General features: G+C 40.8%; 1 protein-coding gene across 1 annotated transcript in view; it reads left to right on the top strand.

The window, feature by feature from the left end:
- Stk39 (serine/threonine kinase 39) overlaps window positions 1–19,642 on the top strand; it is a 269,628-nt gene that overhangs the window by 43,089 nt on the left and 206,897 nt on the right. The window contains exon 2 of the mRNA XM_026389549.2: window positions 15,705–15,817. Coding sequence (XP_026245334.2) covers window positions 15,705–15,817 — 113 coding nt within the window. The remainder of the gene's footprint in view (window positions 1–15,704; window positions 15,818–19,642) is intronic.

The following is a 19,642-nucleotide window of genomic DNA, read 5'->3' as shown; positions in this document are numbered from 1 at the left end:
AATGGTGGAGGGCTTGTTGTAATTGTCCATTTTGTTGTCTTACTGGATGGGTTTAAAATTTATTTTTGGCATGTAAAAATGTGAAGGTGACTGACACATTAGGAGACTGAGTCTGAACCTTGAACCTTTCCAGGATTTTGGTCCATATACTGTATTATAGGCCAAATCCCAGAACCTAAACCTGAGGGTTTGGCCAACAGGCTCTATTTTTTTTTTCTTTCTTTCTTAAATTATGGGCAGGTGGAACTATCTTGACAGCAAACAAGGAAAATCAGGGAATGCTAACTATCTTCAAGAATTCAAGGTAGGAACATTAGGTAACCAAGAACTTCACAGCAGGGATATGAAACTGAATACTTACGTTATTTAAGTGGCGTAAATGAAACAGTGGGAATAAAGATCAGTTTAACAAGTGCTTATCAATCTTATCAGCCTAGCAGTTTAAAAAAATGATTAAGTGATTGGCTGAAAGCCTTACTAAAACTCATCCCATCCTGGGCAGCAGCTCCCTGCAGATCAAGGTCTGCTGCTACATAGGATAGATGGTAGATTTGGGTACACCAGCCTCCTGCTGCAAGAAAGCAATTTTAATGGAAATACCAACATTTGTAATGGTTATTTTTCTTATAATGTCTTGCCAGCTCATCTGTATCCATTGGATGTAGACATAGCATTGCTGTTAGAAAGTGTATTTAATATGTAACTTGGAGCTCAGTGTATGTTGAACGAAAGTGAGTGCTGTGCTCTGGCCGTTCAGCTTTATTTATTATGTTTCCTTAGTTACCATGCTGTTTGAGGTATTGCGTTTTTTGGATTAATAAAATAAATGTCTGTTTAACTCAAGTTCCACTTAATTTGAACTATAGTTGCTAGAAATAGTTTTGAAGTTGAATTACATGTTTCTTGCTAAAGAGGGAAGTAGAATTCTCCTCATCTTTTGTTTACAGTGAATTTCTGAAAATGCACCTAAAAAAATCAGATAGTAAACGGACACGTTATTGGATGGAGAAAGTGTTGCATCTTCATTTTTAAAGAGTTAAATACACATAAAGTCCCAAATTATGGTTTCTTATAGAGGGAATTGCTCCTTCTGGATTCTGCTGGCCAGGCAGGGGTAAGGAGGTTGGTCAGGAGGTCTCCAGATGCTCCAGTGTCTCCTTAGGAGGTAGGTGCCTGGAAGTCTAGGGGATGACTGAGAGGAGATATGTCCATGATGCTATAACAGTTCATCTTTGGTTCATGGATCAGCAGCATCCCTTCACCTGCAAACATAGAAATGTAGAACTCGGATGCCCCAGACCTCCTGAACCAGCATCTACATTTTCACAGGATGTGCCATCTCCATGTCTTTCAATGCCTATATACTCCTAATACTTTGGATTAGCTCCTGGAAGGACTGCAGGAGGGAGCAGTCTCCTGATCTTCCACCAGGCTCCCACTGATGACTGGATTTGCAGGTGACTTTCATTCTGAGGAGCTCCAAGGGTGGGGCTGGTGGACACTTAGCTTGCTGCTGCTTCCCTCAGGGCTTAGCTTTGGTCTGGGCCCTTGTTCAGGGCCCTTCAGCCTCTTTCTTCTTGTTCAGCTATGCTCTCAGGCCTGCAGGGGCTGTAAAGACACTACAGTCCACCATACCAGGCATTCGCATCCCCATAACTAGGATCTCTTCCCTTGTGGCTCTTGTGTTCTGCTGTCATCTCAGACTACATCATCATGTCCTGCTTTTGGGTGAGTGTGTTGAGGGAGGGAGGAAGGGAGACATTTCTCATGTAGAAGTTGACCTTACTTCCTGTTCTGTAGTTGTAACCTGGGGGAGAAAGTTGGGTTGTCAGGGGAGACAGGAGTTAGATTATGAGGACAATCAAATCAGATGGAGAGGTAGGGAGGGGTGGATGGCATTAAAGTAAGTGGACTTTTTTCCTTCTGTCCTTGAGCTTGTCCTTGCTGCCTCATGGATGTGGTAGCCAGGGATGTTGAACTATCCGAGAAGTGGGGCTAATTGTATCTTGAACAATGAATCATTCCTCTGCCTAATTTTCTGTATACCCATCATTGTGATATAGAAGTTAGGATTTGAGGAGGGGGAGTTGATAGGAAGCTGGCAGAAATTGGCCCTCAGTGGGAGCAGAGGTCATCAAGGGGAAGGAAGATAAAAATGAATTCTCTCAAGAGGTTGCAATAAACCTAGTTCTAGTCTCTACTCAGGTCTCTGGAATGATCATATCATTGGTAATAGTAACAATGTCTAGACATTGTTAAACATGACGCAGACACATTTACCTTATCACGTTTGCGTGTATTATTGTATTTAACATTGACAGTCTCCCTGTGAGGTAGGTATTACCATTTGTTTTTTATATTGAAGAATCTGAGGCATAACACACCAGCAACTTGCCCAAGGTCATGTAGCTTAGGGCTGTCTGAGCCCAGACCCTCAGTCCTAGTTAGGATTCTACTACCCCACCAATAGGAAGTAGAGAGGTGTGGGGCTGAGCTTGGAAGTACAGAGTGAACTTTTTTGGGGAGTGCAGATATTAAAAAGGGTCATTTTAGGTACCGAGTTTGAAAATGGAGGAAAATGAGAATTTCAATAAAACCTAACATTGTTAGTAGAGTTTTGGGAGGCCCCTGTCTCTTGATGGAGCTGATGGGTATCATGTTCCCTGGATTCCTTATTCAGTGATTGCCTGGAAGCTCCAGACAGACCTTTGTAGAATCTGCTTCCTTTGTTGGACTGGTCATGGGCAGACCAGGTTCCTCCTTTGCTTGCTGTATTCCTCACAAACTCTGCTACTAGGGGGCCCTGAGGGGGATTCTGGAAGGCAGAGTAGAGAGGAAGAAGGGACAGGCTTCATCTGATTTGCTAATTGTGCTTGTCAGCTTTGCTTTAGAAAGGGTCTTTCTCTTTACCAGGAATTCTTGGTTCTTCTCGCCAGCTGCTTTATACATCTTGGAACCCCTCAGAGATGTCCCACTAGCCAGTCCTTGTGTGAGTCCCAGCCCCTGTGGACCCTGTGACCAGCACCTTCTCCTCAGATATCTGTGTCCCAGCCCCATCCCTTTAGGATTCCTCCCCTGGCCTTTTAGATTCTGATGGTCCCTATTGCCTCCCTTTGGCCCTACAGCCCTCTGGTCAGTAGCTTGTTCCTGAAGCCACTCAGCATTGTTCTGTGTTTCAGTCTTCTAGCACCCGCTGGATCAAATCTTTATACCAAATAGTGTCAGTTGCTATACTTGGTGGCATTTGTATTTTTCTAAACAACCCCTAGCTGATAAACTTTCCTCAAGCCCAGGAATCCTGGTAGAGGAATGGAGAGAGAAACCAATACCTAGGAGCTGTGATTGTCTAGTTTAGGAATATGGGAGAATTGCCTAGATGCCTTATAAAAATGCAGATTCTAGGCCTCCAGTTGCAACAGTTCTCATTCAATAGTTTGGAGATGTGCTCAAGAATCTACTTTTTATTTTTTATTTTTTTTTTGTTTAGGAATCTTTAATAGCTATTCACAATTATGAAAGAAAATTTAACATTCTTCATAAGTTAATAAAATAATATGTAAATCTATAAAACAATATCAAAAAAGTTGGCACAAATTATATTCATTATAACTGTCTCGTATATGTGCTTTTGTGTGTGTGTGTGTGTATAAACATAAATTTTATACATATATGTAATTTAATAGATTGTAAATCCCTGGATAATTCATCTACCTCTGGTATGTCCTAGTTACCAAATTAATTAATGTCTGTATTTTATTTATTAAATTTCAAAACAAAAATAGCATATTGTTTTTCTTTATTTTTCTACATTAGCTATCCATCCATAGATTTCTTCTTATTTATTATAATTGTAGATATGTTTTATTGGTCACAGTTGTAGAAATGCCATACAATTTGGAAATATTGCTCTGAAAAGTAATTTCCTTATATAGCAATACAACAGAATAATTTCTCAAAATCTCCTCAACGGACTTACTCTTTCATCATTGTTTCCATACTACAAAGAGGCTACAGAATAGTCTATGCCTTTCCTTCACTGATTTGTATTCACTTTATTTCTATTTAAGAACTGTTTTTTATTTAAATTAAACTGGTTTTTAATTAATTAATTAATTTTACAGTAGAATGCATTTTGACACATTGTACACAAATTGGAGCACAACTTCTCATTCCTCTGGCTGTACATGGTGCAGAGTGACTCCAGTAGTATAATCATAACATAGGGTAATAACTCATTCTACCGTCCTTCCCATCTCCACATCCCCTCTACATAATCCAAAGTTCCTTCAAGGAATCTATTTTTCAAATCTTAGGTGTTATGGATATAGTTAACCTGATTAGAGGTTTTGCTAAAATCTGCCTAACTCCAGGACATGTGGGGCTTACACCCAAACTATTTTTTTTTTAAAGTGAGATGGAGACAGTGAAAATGCTAATAACCTTTGACTGAAAGCCACCAAGGTTGTACATTGCCCCTGGTGGCTGAAAACTCAATTTCCGTTTAACCAACAATTTCTGATGCAATTAGCTGGGAGAAAGCAGCTTTCTCCACTAATTGTGCATCATCCTCTAGTCAGGCCCTGCATCTCCTGGTTTGTGTCCAACCAGAGGGATAACTTTTTCTTGTTAATGCAAAGGCACTCAGTGAGCATGTAGCTGAGATGGGATGGGCTGAGACCAACCTCAAATTAGATACCAGCTCCCCTTTTTGTATTTAGAGCCCTTCCCATTTCCAGGTGGCTTAAGGTTGAAGCAATAAGGAATCAGAGGTTACCACCATGCCACACATATTCAAACTAGGACACTTGTGCCTGTTGGCTTTTGCCAGTGGGTGTATCTGTTTATCTGTGTGAATAGTAATGGACATTCTTTTGTGGAATGTTGGCTTCTATGTGGTTGATTTAATCAGCAAAATGAGTGGGTTTTACTGGGAGGAATTGTGCTACTCGTTCAGAGCAGAACAGGAAGTTTTTCAGTCCTGCCAGATCCTGGGGTTTTGCGTGTATAGGGGCAAGGACTTCAAAGGTGATCTTTGGCTCAGTATAAAAATCAGATTTTCTCTGTGGGAAGGTGTCCATCCTGCAGTCCAGGTCCTGATGGAGTGTCTCCTGAGACTGATTACCAGGGCTGTCATGGCCTGCTGCCTGTCCCCTTTACAAGTAGAATCATCCAAGACTTTAGTTTACACTAGCCTGCCATATTTTATGTGGCTTCATGCTTCATGCTAAGTAGGGGACAGTGGATTCGCTGTTTAAAATGTGGAACATTCTAGTGGAACATTGTTTTTTAGAATGAACTGTCCTGTGATACCGGCTCTAGAACTGAACCGGGTATTCTTCGAATCAAACAAGTCTCAAGGCAGATGGCCTCCCAGGATCTTTCCTTGAAGTTAACTGCCACAGGCCTCACAACTACCTGCTTATCCACTCACACACCATGAGCGATGAAGAGAAAGCACATGGAGCAGAAGTGTGCTTTGTCCTTGCACATGGGTCATGTAGCCTGCCAGACCCAACTTGGAACATAGCTTCACTTCCCTTGTCCAGAGGTCGTCTCCCCATTGGTGGGTTAGAGTGAGTTTCATTCACTTAGTGAACTCTTATTGAGGGTCTCCAGTGTTCCAGGCAGTGGCCTGGGTAGAAGGGCAGAATCTAGGAAAAATAAGGTGGGAAGACATGGCTCCATAAGCATGTGCATGCTAGGGTGAGGCTGTGGAGAGTCCCTGTGAGCCTTGAGGAGGTGACTGGCTCAGCAGGAGGGGGTGTTTGGGAAGGCACCCCATATTATCCATAACTAATCCCTGGAGTAGGTTGTCCCCCAGCCCCATATCAAAACAAGTTGGTCTTTTTTTTTTTTTTTTAAAGTAGAACATTCACTGATGGGGAGGTTATGTATTCTAATCCTAGTAGTTATGTTGAGTCAGTCTCATTATTAGAATTACAATTTTTAAAAAAAGTTTCAGCTTTAAGGGGCTGAACCTATAAGTTAGTTCTCTGGAGCCTAATTTTTTTTTTCCCTGATGCTGGGGATTGAACCCAGGCATCATCTAGGCAAGCGCTCTGTCAATGACTGCTCAATGTAATTTCAATTGGCAAAATAATCATATGCAAAGTGACATTTTATCTATCTCGCATCATTCAGAAAACAAACATGTCTAGAATAAATCTCAATATTAATCATAATGAATTAGAAAATAGAGTCTGCTGTTTAATAGCTCCTTAGCACTTGCTACTCTTTTTTAACCTGGTGTCTAGAATTTAACCTTATGCTCTAATAATAATTTTAATTATTATTGAAATATTATTAAATTATTATAATTTTCTTTACATTGTATGTGAGATAATCCCAATCCATATACCTTCTGAATATTTTGTAAATATAGTATAGGTTTCTTTTTTGTTGTTGGATTAGGTCCAAGGTGAGTTTCTTTATATTCATTGCAGTTTGATTCCACATCCCACTTTCCTTCTTTCTCTCCGTATCAGAATCTGGGTTGCGTTTTTGTTTTTCTGTGGTATTATCAGATGGTCTTTGATGAGTTACATCCAAGGACTGCTTTTCTTGGTGGGGTCTGTGACTTCTAAGTGTTTTAATAAGCCAGCTTTCTCAGGTAAGGTAGTTTGTCCCGGCCAGACGTGAGACATAAGGACATTCTGCTGAGTGGAGTTTTCTCCACCTCAGCCTGGCATTTGCCATCTTAAAGTAAGCTCTAAATCTGCTCCAACACCCCAGAAGGAAGCTCTAACTCATTCCTTGGATGAAGGCACACAGAAGGCCATAACTCTGCCAGCTTGGCTGTGACACATGCCAGAGAACCGAGGAGGGTCCATTGGTTTATAGCTGCCTTGAGCAATGTGGTCTTGCTGCACCAGGCTCAGTGTAGCTCCCTGGTTTTGTACTGCACATTCAGACAGGTCATTGTTAGAATCTGTTTTGTAAATTTATGTGTATAGCAAGTTGTGTGTCACATCTGCCTCTCCATTATAGTTCCTTATGTTTGACTTGAGATCTTATTGTGCGTATGTTCCTCTCATGTGAAATGAGCCTGATGACAGAAGAGTAGCTCTTTCTCTGTGTGAAATTGCAAGATGAAATGGATGAACTGCAACATGGGACAAACCAGTTTGAGTCAGTGCCCTTTGGGTCAGTGCTCTGAGTACATACCTATATTATGTTGAATCTTATGGCTTGTTTCATGGCTTTTCCACTGCTGTAACCAAAAGACATGTCAAAAACTATTTTAGAGGAGAAAATGTTTATTTAGCACTCATAGTTTCAGAGGTATCAGTCCATAGATGTCTGACTCCATTGCTCTGGGCCCAAGATAAGGCAGAACATCCTAGTAGGAGAGTGTGGCAGAGGAAAACGGCTTGGAACATGGCACCAGGAATGAGAGAGAGAGAGAGAGAGAGAGAGAGAGAGAGAGAGAGAGAGAGAGAGAGAGAGAGAGGGAGAAAGAGAGAGAGAGAGAGAGAGAGAGAGAGAGAGAGACTCCCCTCACCACTGACAAGTATATACCTCATAGACATGTCCTCACTGACCCACCTCCTCCAGCCACATGCTGTCTGCTTACAATTGCTATAAGATTAATCTCTGTCAGTGAATTGATTCACTGATTGATTGGGTTAAGGCTCTTTTTTTTAATTTTTTTTTTTTTTGTACTGGGGATTGAACTTAGGGGCACTCAACCACTGAGCCACATCCCCAGCCCCATTTTGTATTTTATTTAGAGACAGGGTCTTATTGAGTTGCTAAGTGCCTAGGAGGCTGGCTTTGAACTCATGATCCTCCTGTCTCAGCCTGGGATTAAAGGCATTGTGCCATTGTACCCAGCAGGTTAAGGCTTTTTTAACCCAATAATTTTACCTCTAAATTTTCTTGCAGTGTCTCACTGCCGCAGCCCAGGTGGCTGGGCAAAGTAACAGGGTGGGTGACGAACAACTTGTGTAGATTGATACAGCAGGAGTGGGAGCCGTTTATTGTAGGACAGGAGGGGTATTTATACATTCCACACAGCTTATCTTAATTAGCATAAACTAGATACATCAGTCAACCAATAAGGAATCTCCACACTTATTGGCTCGCTGGCGTTACTTCACAAACCACTCCCTCTGGCAAAATGCCAGGCGCCATCCAGACTTGTTTACAGACTCTAACATTTGCCAGGCACCATCCTGACTTGTTTACAGACTCTAACATCTCACACATGAGTTTTTGGTGGACAACTCAAATCTAAACCCCAACATTGCTTCTTTTTTTTTTTTTTTTGGCTCTGCTAGGATTTGAACCAGGGCCTTATACACACTAGGCAAGCACTCAAACACTGAACCATATTCCCATTCCAAAAATGTAACCAGTTTTGACTCACACAGCTGCAATCTAATAAATAAATTTAAATCTGGATCATCAGGTTAAAAAGAATATATCTCTGATAAATAGCAGTCACATACTTGTGCAAAATGTGACCTGCTCTTATCTGAGTCACAGTGCTTTTTAAATTTTTAAATGTTAATCTCAATCATTTGAGGTATAAATCAGTGGTGGAGTGCTTGTCTAGCATGCATGAGTCCTGGGTTCAATTCCCAGTACCCGCCACCCCCCACACAATTAAATACCAGTGTTAATAGAATCTCACACAAAACCTGAGTTTTTAGCTATTCTCCAGAATGCAGACAATCTTGCCATGTTAGGCAGCTGGGCCCTGTAGAGCTCACATGAGTCCATCCAACAGAGTCTCCCCCCACTTCTTTTCTGGCCCTCATGTGACTGGCTGGCCTTGTGGGCTTTGAGGTTGGCCACATGCTATAAATAGAGCACACAGAGTGAGCTGGGGAAAGTGAGGACTGGAAGAAATAATTTGATCCAAAGCCATTTGTTGTGTTTACTACACACCACCAGCCAGCCTCTCTTTAAAGAAAGCCTGATAGTGCACAGGACTCTGTTTATTGGCAAAGCACAGGTGAGCATAATGAAGGATTCCTTTCATGTTCTACGAGACGGTCAAGCTCATATTAAAATTTTGGCTTGGTTCTCCTCATGTAAGTAGGACGTGATGATAGAACCTCTTTCCCCGGGCCATCATGAAGGTCAAAAGCTGATGTAATGCCTTTTAAAAAATCTTGCTATTTATGGAAAGGAGTTGTTAGACAATTGACTACATCCCATTTTAACCTAAAGAACATCTTTTATGGATTAAGGAGAGTGTGTGTGTGTGTGTGTGTGTGTGTGTGTGTGTGTGAGAGAGAGAGAGAGAGAGAGAGAGAGAGAGAGAGAGAGAGAGAGAGAGAGAGAAAGAGAAAGAGAAAGAGATTGATTGATTTCAGTTCTGGATGTTGAACCAGAGCCTTGTGTATGTGAAGCAAGTGTTCTGTCACTGAGCTACACCTCCAACCCTTTTTTAATTGCCCAGATTGGCCTCAAACTTGTGATCCTACTGCTTCAACATTGAAACATTTGGTGGGGGGGGGGAAACTGGAAATAAAGAGAATACTCATCAACACAAAAAGGGCTAAATAAATTATAGTGTATTAATATTATGAAATGCTATGTAACATTAAAATGTCAAGTTGACAGGAAGCCAGTTGACCTGGAGAGATTTCCTTAAGAAGCAGTACTATCTAAGATTCAATTAGTGTTTACTGTGTACTAGGCACAGTTCCAGGGGGTTCCCACATGTTACCTCATTTGATTCAGAACCATCCTATGAGCTAGGTACTATTATTGTCATCTTACAGATGTAGAAACTAAGATGTGGGGAAATCAAGTAACTTATTAAAGTTAAGTAGTTAGTGTGTGGTAGGGCTGCATATAAATTCGTGCATTTGGGTGGACAAATATGGTTTAAAAATCATTATTTAGGTTATATTTTAAAGTATATTATAAGCCAGAAGTTTTGCTATAGAATATTAGTTCATAACTGTTCCTGAATTCTCTGGTTTCTTTTTTATTTTAAATTCTTAACATGCTGTATCAGATGTCAGAAATCATTTAGTCTCTTGCTTTCCAAATTTAGCTCTCCTTTCCTTCCTTTAAAGCTAACAGAATCTTCTTGGTGCTAAGCCTGCTATGCCCTCTTGTCCCTTGGGTACCATATAAACGATGCTATTTCCCTCTTTCATGTTACAGATGGAGCAGTGAGTCCCAGGGAGAGCCTCGTGTTCATCGAATTGATGTTTTCAAAGGATGTGAAACACATTAGGCTATTAAGCCACATAGGTGGATTTTATTATGCCCATTAAGGAGAGCTGAAGTTCATTAATACCATAGATGAGAATTCTTCCCATAGGTGGGAGTTCTACAATGTCCTGGCAGAGGCCCTTCAGTTGAGTCTTGCCTCTTGTATTTAGTATTGCATTATTTACACTACATGTTCGTTGGGGAGAGTGACTTAGATGTTGAAAGGCTTTTTGTATTAGTCTGCGGGGGATGCCATAACAAAATACCAGAGACTGGGTGGCTTCAACAGTCAAAATTTAATTCCACAGCTCTGGAGCCTGGGAAGTCCAGATCAAGTTGTGTCTAACTCATTTTTTTGTGAGGACTCTTCCAGGCTCACAGATGGGCACCTTCTCTCCAGTACTTACATGGAAAGGGAATCGAGGAAAAGAGAATTCTCTGTTATCTCTTCTAATAATGATACTGACCCTCTACCTTGTTTAATCTTCCTTACCTTCACAAAGGCCCAATCTCTACAGTCACATTGGGAGTGGGGTGGGGCTTGTGTTAGTCACCTTTTCATTGCTGTGACCAAAATACCTGACAAGAACAACTTAGAGCCCAGTGTGGTGGTACACACCTACAATCCCAGCCGCTCAGGAGGCTGAGACAGGAGGATTGAGAGTTCAAAGCCAGCCTTAGCAATGTGCTAACCAGCTCACTGAGACCCTGTCTCTAATAAAATGAAAAATAGGGCTGAAGATGTGGCTGAGTGGTCGAGTGCCCCTGAGTTCAATCCCCAGTAACCCCCCCCCCAAAAAAAAAGGAAAAACTTAGAGAAGGAAAGATTTATTTGAGTTCATGGTTTCAGAGGTTCAGTCTGTGGTCAGTTGACTCATTGCTCTGGGCCCAAGTGAGGCAGAACATCATGGTGGAAGGGCATGGTGGAGGTCCATTGCTTCTCTCATGGCTAATGGGATGCACTGAGTGTAAGGAGCCAGAAACAAGATATATAATCCCCAAGGGCACGCCCCCAGTGGCCTAATTCCTCTAACCATGCTTCACCTGTCTTCAGTTACCACCCAGTAATTCAGTTATTAATCAATTAATCCACTAATTAGATTACAGCTTATAATCTAATCACTGTACTTCCGGACATTCCTGCATTATCTAACATGAGCTTTTGGGGACACCCCATATTTAAACCCTAGCAGGGCTTCAACATGTGAATTTTAGGGGAACACAAACGTTCAGTCCACAGGAGCTTTCTAGTCATTGTTCTTAATTGCTATATAGGAAACGATCTTATAAAAGGATCTTGTACTTGTAACAGGAGCAGGCACCTTTGGACCTTTATTACTTGTGAATTGCCGCCTGCCACGTGGTAGAGTTTTAATTACTGTTCATTGATGAAATAATTCAGGCAAACATCTTTTTTTTTTTTTGTGCCTGTAGTTTTCTTGGGGCTGTTAAGCCACAAGTCTTTTCTTCACATTAAGTGACCAGTAGTAATGTTTCAAGAAGGTGTAACTTTGGTAGACTCCAGGAAGATTGTTTGAATAGTGGCAGTACCACTAAATTAAGCATGAAGAATAGAGGCCAGATAATGAAGAGGGCAAGGAGAAGTCACAGGAAATCTGGGCTAAGGATAATTGCTATTATTAAGCATGGAATTTAGGTCTGAGCTTTCTGTCAGGACAAAAAAGGAAAACATGATGCTACTACATATTTCTCATTATCTATTAAGTTATTTGGGAAGGGGATCTTTTTGCCTTAGAACTAAATACAAGGAGGAATTCATTGCGTGGGTCATGGAAGGAGGAACTTTGAACAATGTCTAGATTGTCGTTAGCAATAGTAGTGATTTTTAGGAAAGAAATACTGAAGTTCTTTGTGTTAGTTTCTTATCTTTTAATGCAATATTTCTTCTGATAACTCAAAGTGTGAAATGCAACTATGCAATTTTCTGGTGATTTACCTTAATACTGCCAGCAGCAAAAAAAAAAAAAAAAAAAAAAGGGAAATGAGAAGAGATGTGTCTACTCAAAGAAGAGTCTGTATCTTGGTAATGAACTCAAGGAATCTCTCACCTCTGATTGCCCTTGACATGACTACTAGCTGAAACTTGTAAGCAGCTGTTTTTAATCTGGAATTACTTACCCAAATGAATCGAGATAGAGGGACTTTAAATAGTGTTTGAAAATTTGGACAGCCATACTCTTTTAGTTTGGGCATAATCCTATAGAATGATTTATTTTATTTGAAATGGGAGTCAGGATAAGCTGAGAAATTCCTGAAATGTTCAGAGCTCCTTATTCCCTAAACAGTGAATGATACCTAATTGAAAACATATATATATATTGTTCAAAATAAAGACAAATTGCTGTTTAACATTTAGTTACTACTATTTTACCTCACATTGCTAATGCTTGTCTAATCGCTGGATTTACAGGCTTTTTTAACTTCCTGTTAAACTAATCAACAAAGCATATGAAAATCTTAGAGCAAAACTCTGCTCATATCATTTCTAAATGTCCTTAGGAATTATGCAGTTAGGTCACTTCCGCTTCTCCTTCCAAAGCATGCTTTACTCTAATCCTGAGTATCTTAATGTAATACAGCAAGTTTCCAGTTTTTGATCATGACTCACAACAATGCATGTCGTGGTGCAGCTTGGATATAACTGAAACCAAAGTTTAATAAAGTAGTTCTTGCCCTTATTATGTAAGGTGCATTCTGATGCTTTCTTTCATAAAGTGCTGGTTTCCATCACCAGTAAATTGCTTTCCTGATCAATGAATCCTGACTGGCAATCTGAAAAGTCACCAGCCGGGTGCAGGTAGTGGTAGACAAGGAATTAAGGGTGTCTTGTTCTGGGGTCCTAATCCTGTTTTTCAATTACTGCCCCTTAAAAATCTCCACAAAATCCTTGATCTTCTCCAGACTCTGTTTCCTCATTCATAATGTGAGGGGTTGGACTCTAACTTTGTTCTCCATGGCTCTTGCTGAAGGACATCTCTGGATTCAGGGTGGACTCTCCCAGAGTGTTCAATGAATGATGAAATCCATTCATGCTGTGACAGTGACCTCAGGTCATGAAGCTTCACATTTGCTCTGTCTTGAGATGAGAGCCAGTTGTTCTTTAGTCAGCTGTAATTGTGAAGCATAACAATTCTCTGGTTCTAAAGCTCTAATAAAAGATGTTTCTTCCCCCACTACTCCTGCTGGCTTTGTAGACTTCTTATTTGTGTCTGTATTCTCGAACGTGTTAATGGAAGTCGGAAAATTTTATAATCAAGGACTTGACTGTGAGAGGTTCCCCATTACAAATACCCATTTCATGTTTTCTGGGAGTTGGTTCTCTCTCTCTCTCTCTCTCTCTCTCTCTCTCTCTCTCTCTCTCTCTCTCTCTCTCTCTCCCTCTCTCTCTCTCTTTTGTTCTTCAGCTCCTCTGACTTGAAAATATTCTTGCCTGTGGATTAAGGATGAAGGAGTAGGGTTGGGGGATATTTACAGCAGGTAGAGCCAGAAATGGCTTCCCATCAGCAGCTAGTTAAAGCTGTTTGTTGGTTTCTCTGCTGGGTACCAGGTCCAGTGCTAACCAGCTGTAGCACTGTCTCTGCACCTCCCCTCCGTGAGACTATAAAATATACTTTGCTATCACCAGGGATCTTTGTAGTGTTTGGCTCTGGTGTCTGGAGGATTCTGGATGGAACCCAGCAGGATGTGATCTGCAGGGCCGATGAAGCCAACCTGGTAGGACTCTTTGAGTAGCTGCTGACGGAGCATCGGGGTCAGGGAGAGAAAGGGAGGGCCTCTGCAACAACTTCTAAAGATAACACTCTCTTCCAGCGGGGGCCTGGAGAGTGAGCTCACATGACCCTTCCCTCCAGGTTGGTTCTCTCTTGTTGAACAGTTTAGGACCAAACAAAACATCTTCCAGGCAAGGTCAAAACAAGTGAGGAAGGGAAGGGTATACTCTAGCTTTTGGGAAATAGGAAAAAAAGTAAAATCCCAGCTCAGGTGCATATTAGCTGAGGGGCCTTGGGCACATTTTCTGAGTCCCAGTTTTCTCACATATAAACTGAGACTAATGCTAAAAATGTCCAGTTGTAAGGTGACTTTCATGAGTAAGGTGGGTGGTCAGGACAAGGGAATCTTCTTCCTGGGGAACACAGATTGTGCTTCGCTAAAATATGAGTGTTGGAACTAAGACCTGGCTTTGGAGCATGAGAGTGAAGGGGGTCAGAGCTGAATGAGGAAACAACAGGGAGGAAGAAAGGGTGGAGCTCTCAACCTCAAACACTCATTTGGGCGCGTCTTTGGGGTGGCAGACTGCCTTGCTTTGCACTACAAAGCACCATGCCTTTTTATTACATGTACTGAGGAAGCTAACCCCCCCCCCCCAGCTGTCTTCTTTATGGCCAATGACCCCCTTTCTCTTTTTTAATGATAACCAATGACTCATCTGAGAATTGTTTCCTGAAGAAATCCTTTAGAGAGGTTTGCACCGGCACTCCACAGCGTGCTGTGTTCCTAAGCCATGATGTTTGGAAGTTAGATGTACTCAATGCATTTTTTACATGGTATGTTCCATTTAGAGTGGGTTTTTCAGGATGAAACCCCATTTGAAGTTGAGAAGCCCTTGTGGGATGGGGATGTAGCTTGTACTTTGAAGGGGGTTAGAGCTGAGGAAGGCCAGAAGATGCTATTTCTTTTACTTGGCGTCTTGCAGTGCTAGAGGATTTATGTGATTAGAATACATTTTTGGTATTATTTGTAGAATCAAGATGCCTTAACCGGGGGGCTTTTTTGCCCCTGTGGAATAGAAATCCAATTAGGAGCTCTTTGTGCTCTGCCACCAATCATTACACTTCTACATTTTACTCTTATAAAATATGGATAATGACATGACTGTCTCTTAGGAATTTGAGTGTGTCATCTAAGGATCAAGAAACCTTAGAAATAGGAGATTCACATGAATGCCTAAAGCTGCTGTGATCACACATTTGCATTGTTTTGCTTGGCATTCTTGAAAGTTGTGCTGTTGACACGAGAACACTGGGGCTGATCCCGTTTTTCTTATTGTAGAGTAAACGCTGAAGGAATAAGCTCCAGGAGTGTTCAGCACAGATAGGTTGACCCAGTGCCTTATGGAAGTCCTGAAGTAGCTCAGGCTGGAGTGGTTTGGTTTGGGCTGAAGTGGAAGAAGAGCCTAAGCTACTGCAAAGCACTGCAGTTAGAAAATATCAGGACTTGAGCACAGTAATGTCTTCCCGTGCAGGGAAATGATGTGGATGCTCATATCCTTTGTGACAGTGTCTTCAGTCATCCATTGTGTAGAAACATAGATTTTCCTTTTCCCTCTCCAGATAATTACTTTAGAACCTAACATAACAAATGGTAACATTTTTAATTCCTTGACTAGAAGATTAAAAAAAAATAGATATTTATTTTTGAAAGTGTCACAAATAGTAGCTGGACAGTGTACCGTATTGTACCGTATGATAGCTGATGTTGCTTTTTGTTTTTTGTTTTTTCCTTTTCAGGCAGTGGAGCTACTGCTGTGGTTCAGGCTGCCCTATGCAAGCCCAGGCAAGAACGTGTAGCAATAAAGCGGATCAACTTGGAAAAATGCCAGACCAGTATGGATGAACTATTAGTAAGTACAAGAGAAGGGGTGTCTGCTGCTGCACTTTCCTAACCCATGGGTGTTCGGAGTTGGTTGGGAGGAGATCAGAGTGGGTTGGTGTCATCTTGTATCTTGACACCTATATTTCTTAGGAAGCAGCCCTCACCGCTCCCCTGCTCCCCTTATTAACTTCCTTGCTCTATTATTGTGTCATCTAATGTTCACCTTACTTTGCTTTTGACAAACAGCATTTTGCTCAGTTTGTGTAATCCTAGTGGTCTCACGTGTTGACACTCTATTTTATGCATCAAGAGAGCATATTCTGTAGGATGCCTGAAGTCACTTGATTTCAGACTGCAGAGTTGGATGATGAGCTTCTGGCCCTCCCTCTAGAGTGTATGGCACACATAGGAGTTACTCCCCCAAATATTTCTTAGTCCTTTTGGTTTTCAGAAATTACAAAATCACATACAAATTAAAGATGTTTAAAACAATGCATGGCAGCTTGCATTTGGTTGATGGCAGGAATTTGTTTTTCTGACATGGTAACTTGCATTTTTTTATTCGGGACGAAGGATGTTGCTTAACTAATTGGAGCTTTTTGGTGTGTGTGTGACTGTAGGAGCATCGGTTGGTTGAGGAACATTTGCTTTGCTTTTGGCTTAACTGACTCATTATTAAATGAACAGCTTGGCAAATGGTTATTAGTTGCCCAGCAAACTGTGAAGGGTTTGAGAGTTTAATCTCATAAATATAGTTGTCGTTCTGCCTGCCAATTTTCTTTTTTTCTTTTTCTTTTTTTCCTTTTGGCCATTTGTTTGAGGATAATAGAAAACTGAGGTGGAGGAGTTAACTGATTGGTTATCCCAACACTAATCCCAGTACAAATATTAGTCCAATAGCTCCATACAAGCTACAAAGTATAATGACGGTTGGCTCCAAATAAAGAAGCCTTTTGTTATAGTCTGCATTGGGAATGGAATGTCATTAACAAGAGCTTTTTGTCTTTACTCAGAATATAGCTTTTATTTCGGGCTTAATTACAGTACACTATAGTATAAATTAAGCACAAGGATGAAGCTGTACTTTTCCAGATCTGTTTGGCCTTCCATTTTAAATTAGGCTACAATAATGCATAGATTTCGCTGGGGGTGATTGCTGGCCAAAACTTAGATGAAAGCTACGGCTTCCACAATTCATTGTTAATTTTAAAAGCCCACATACATTTAAGACTTTAGCTCTTAAAATTTCAGCTGTGCTCTGCTCTTATGGAAATTGCTACCTTGCACGCTTGTCTATTTCTTATTATTATGGTGACCAATAAAATTGTAACTTTGTTATCTAACCAGTTTTCAAGGTCACTTCCCCTAAGTGGAAAAAGCATTGAAAACATTTTGGGGAGAGTTGGGTCCTGCTTCTGTCACTAACTTGTTTTTAACTTTAAGAGCTCTGGGTTGTTTTAAAAGAACTGAATTGGAAGATCTCTAAAATGCCTTTAAGAGTCCTCAGATTCTGTGGCTGCACATAAATGTACATTACCTTTTTTTTTTTTTTTAAAGTTTGGAGTATTGGAGTATGCATTAAACTTATGCACTGTTTAGCTATATCAAGAAATAGCACCTGATGTTTGTGTTTTGGGGGTGCTGTGTTGGAGGTCCCAGCTATTGGCAGAATATTTCTGTGGAATATGTTGAAAGTTCTTGTGCACTTGTGTGTACCCCGTGGTCCTGGAACCAGCCTCCTAGGCCAGATAGATGCTCTGGTCTCTGATTTGTTAAGTCCTCAGTTGCCCACAACCTCCACATTTTCATCAGCAGTTGGCTGCTGGGCATGGGGGCCATGTAAGGGTCCAAGCAGAGGTCAGCAGGGAGATGATCATTCCAGTCCTGTTCCCGGTTTTCCTGGGGCCAGTTATAGCAGTATCATTTGAAGGTACTCGTAACATAGCCGGCTGTGTGAGACTGGTATTTTTATGACTATATGCTTAGCTCCATTAGTCTGATTTATGAGTTTGCCTATTAGCAATGGTTAATTTATTTCTCTCATTCTTTTTATTCTCCCAATGATGCCCAGTTATAATATAGTGTGTATGCATTGTTATTTATTTTTCATGAGAAAAGGATACTAAACCTAATAAATTTATTACTTTGATCTTTCCTTAACCTTGAACATTTGACCTTTTGCTGTCTTGATATATTTAGAGAAGAATGGGTTTTGTTTCTTAAGGATGTACTACTCCTAAGTCCTTTTCAAACAAAGAGAAAGAGAACTTATAGTATAGTCTTTCTAAGGTTGCCAGACTTTTGTGGTCTAGTTTATTGACACATGAGATCCTGTGGAGCAAAGTTGCTGTCATTCTTTCAACTTCTAATACTGCTGTTGCTTGCACTTTTATTATTTCTGTGGGTTCACATTTTGACAGTGTTTGGACATCCGGCATCCTAATAATCCTTTAAATCCACGGGTGCGTGTTATATACAGGTCAGTGCACTGCATCATCTCACAGACTGTGCCATGAGTTAACTGGAAACCATTGTTCTTCGAAGAAACAATGGCCACTGGGTCTTTATTTTGTGAAAGTGTTATGTCATAGAAGTCACAATTATCAACTATTTGCTGGCTGTTGGGGCAACTGCCTCTTTTGATGCAAGTGTCACCTCCCAACCCCCAATCCCTGCCTCATCCCTACTCACCCCAGCCCCTCTGTCCTGATCTCCCATTCCCTGCCCTGTCCCCACCTTCTTTGTCCAGAGGCCAGGTGTGATACCATACAATAGTTTTGGATACTTGGCCTTAGCCTGCTTCTTTTTGTCAGCAGGCCGTCAGCACATGTTCCTGTGGTCCTGGGGTCCTTTCCACATTTTGCTGAAGAAAGATCCAAGTCTTCCTTGTTTCTGAAACAAAGTGCTAATTGCAGTGCCCGCTTCTCTGAGAATTGAAGGGAGGAAAAGAAAAGTTAAATAATTGGTGATTTAAGCTGAGACTGTTGAGTAACATTTCTCAAAAGCAAGGTAGTTATGTATCTAAGATACATTTGTTTATTTATTTGGCAGATGTGGAATTTCTATTTTGTGCTTAGGGATAAGTTTGGAGTGCTTATGTGGGAGTGCATGGTTGTATACTCACTAAAAACTGCCTTTAACAGCGATTAGGATAGAGCACTCCTAGAATAAATGTTTTTATTGGCATGATTTGAGTAGCATTCAATTAATCTAAACAAATGCTTTTTCTATACATTCTTTTGAATTTTCTTGTGTTGTGGAATTTGGCCCTCAGCTGATCCTAATCTCTTGGGGTGAAATGATCTGGTTAATGGGGTTTTGCTGGTTATTTTATATACTCCTGATTACCCAGCACAGATGCACTGATAATTTCTGAGATTTGTTAATCCTATATTTGTTGTTATTCCCACTTTTGTCAATCCCACTGTGGAATAAATGACTAATTTTATAATTATCCTAACACTCTTTAGTAGATATTTATAGTTTTAGAGCCGGAACTTATTAACACCATAATTATTAAACCCTACTACATGCTAGACATTGAGCTCAGTGATTGGAAACAAAGAGAGTCTCTATCCTTTGAGGAGCCCACGGACTAGTAAATGAGTATCTAAACTTTTATGTTGGCAAGATATTTATTATTCATTTATTTATTATTTTAAATTTTTTGGGGGGGGTACCAGCCATTGAACTCAGGGGCACTCGACCACTGAACCATATGCCCAGCTCTATTTTATATTTTATTTAGACACAGGGTCTCACTGAGTTGCTTAGTGCCTTGCTTTTACTGAGGTTAGCTTTGAACTCAGGATCCTCCTGCCTCAGCCTCCTGAGTAGGTGGGATTACAGGTGT

Source organism: Urocitellus parryii, chromosome 1, assembly GCF_045843805.1.
Source record: "Urocitellus parryii isolate mUroPar1 chromosome 1, mUroPar1.hap1, whole genome shotgun sequence".
NCBI classification, from domain to species: domain Eukaryota; kingdom Metazoa; phylum Chordata; class Mammalia; order Rodentia; family Sciuridae; genus Urocitellus; species Urocitellus parryii.
Note: the sequence above shows the minus strand (reverse complement) of the source record. Positions and strands in the feature narration are given on the sequence as shown.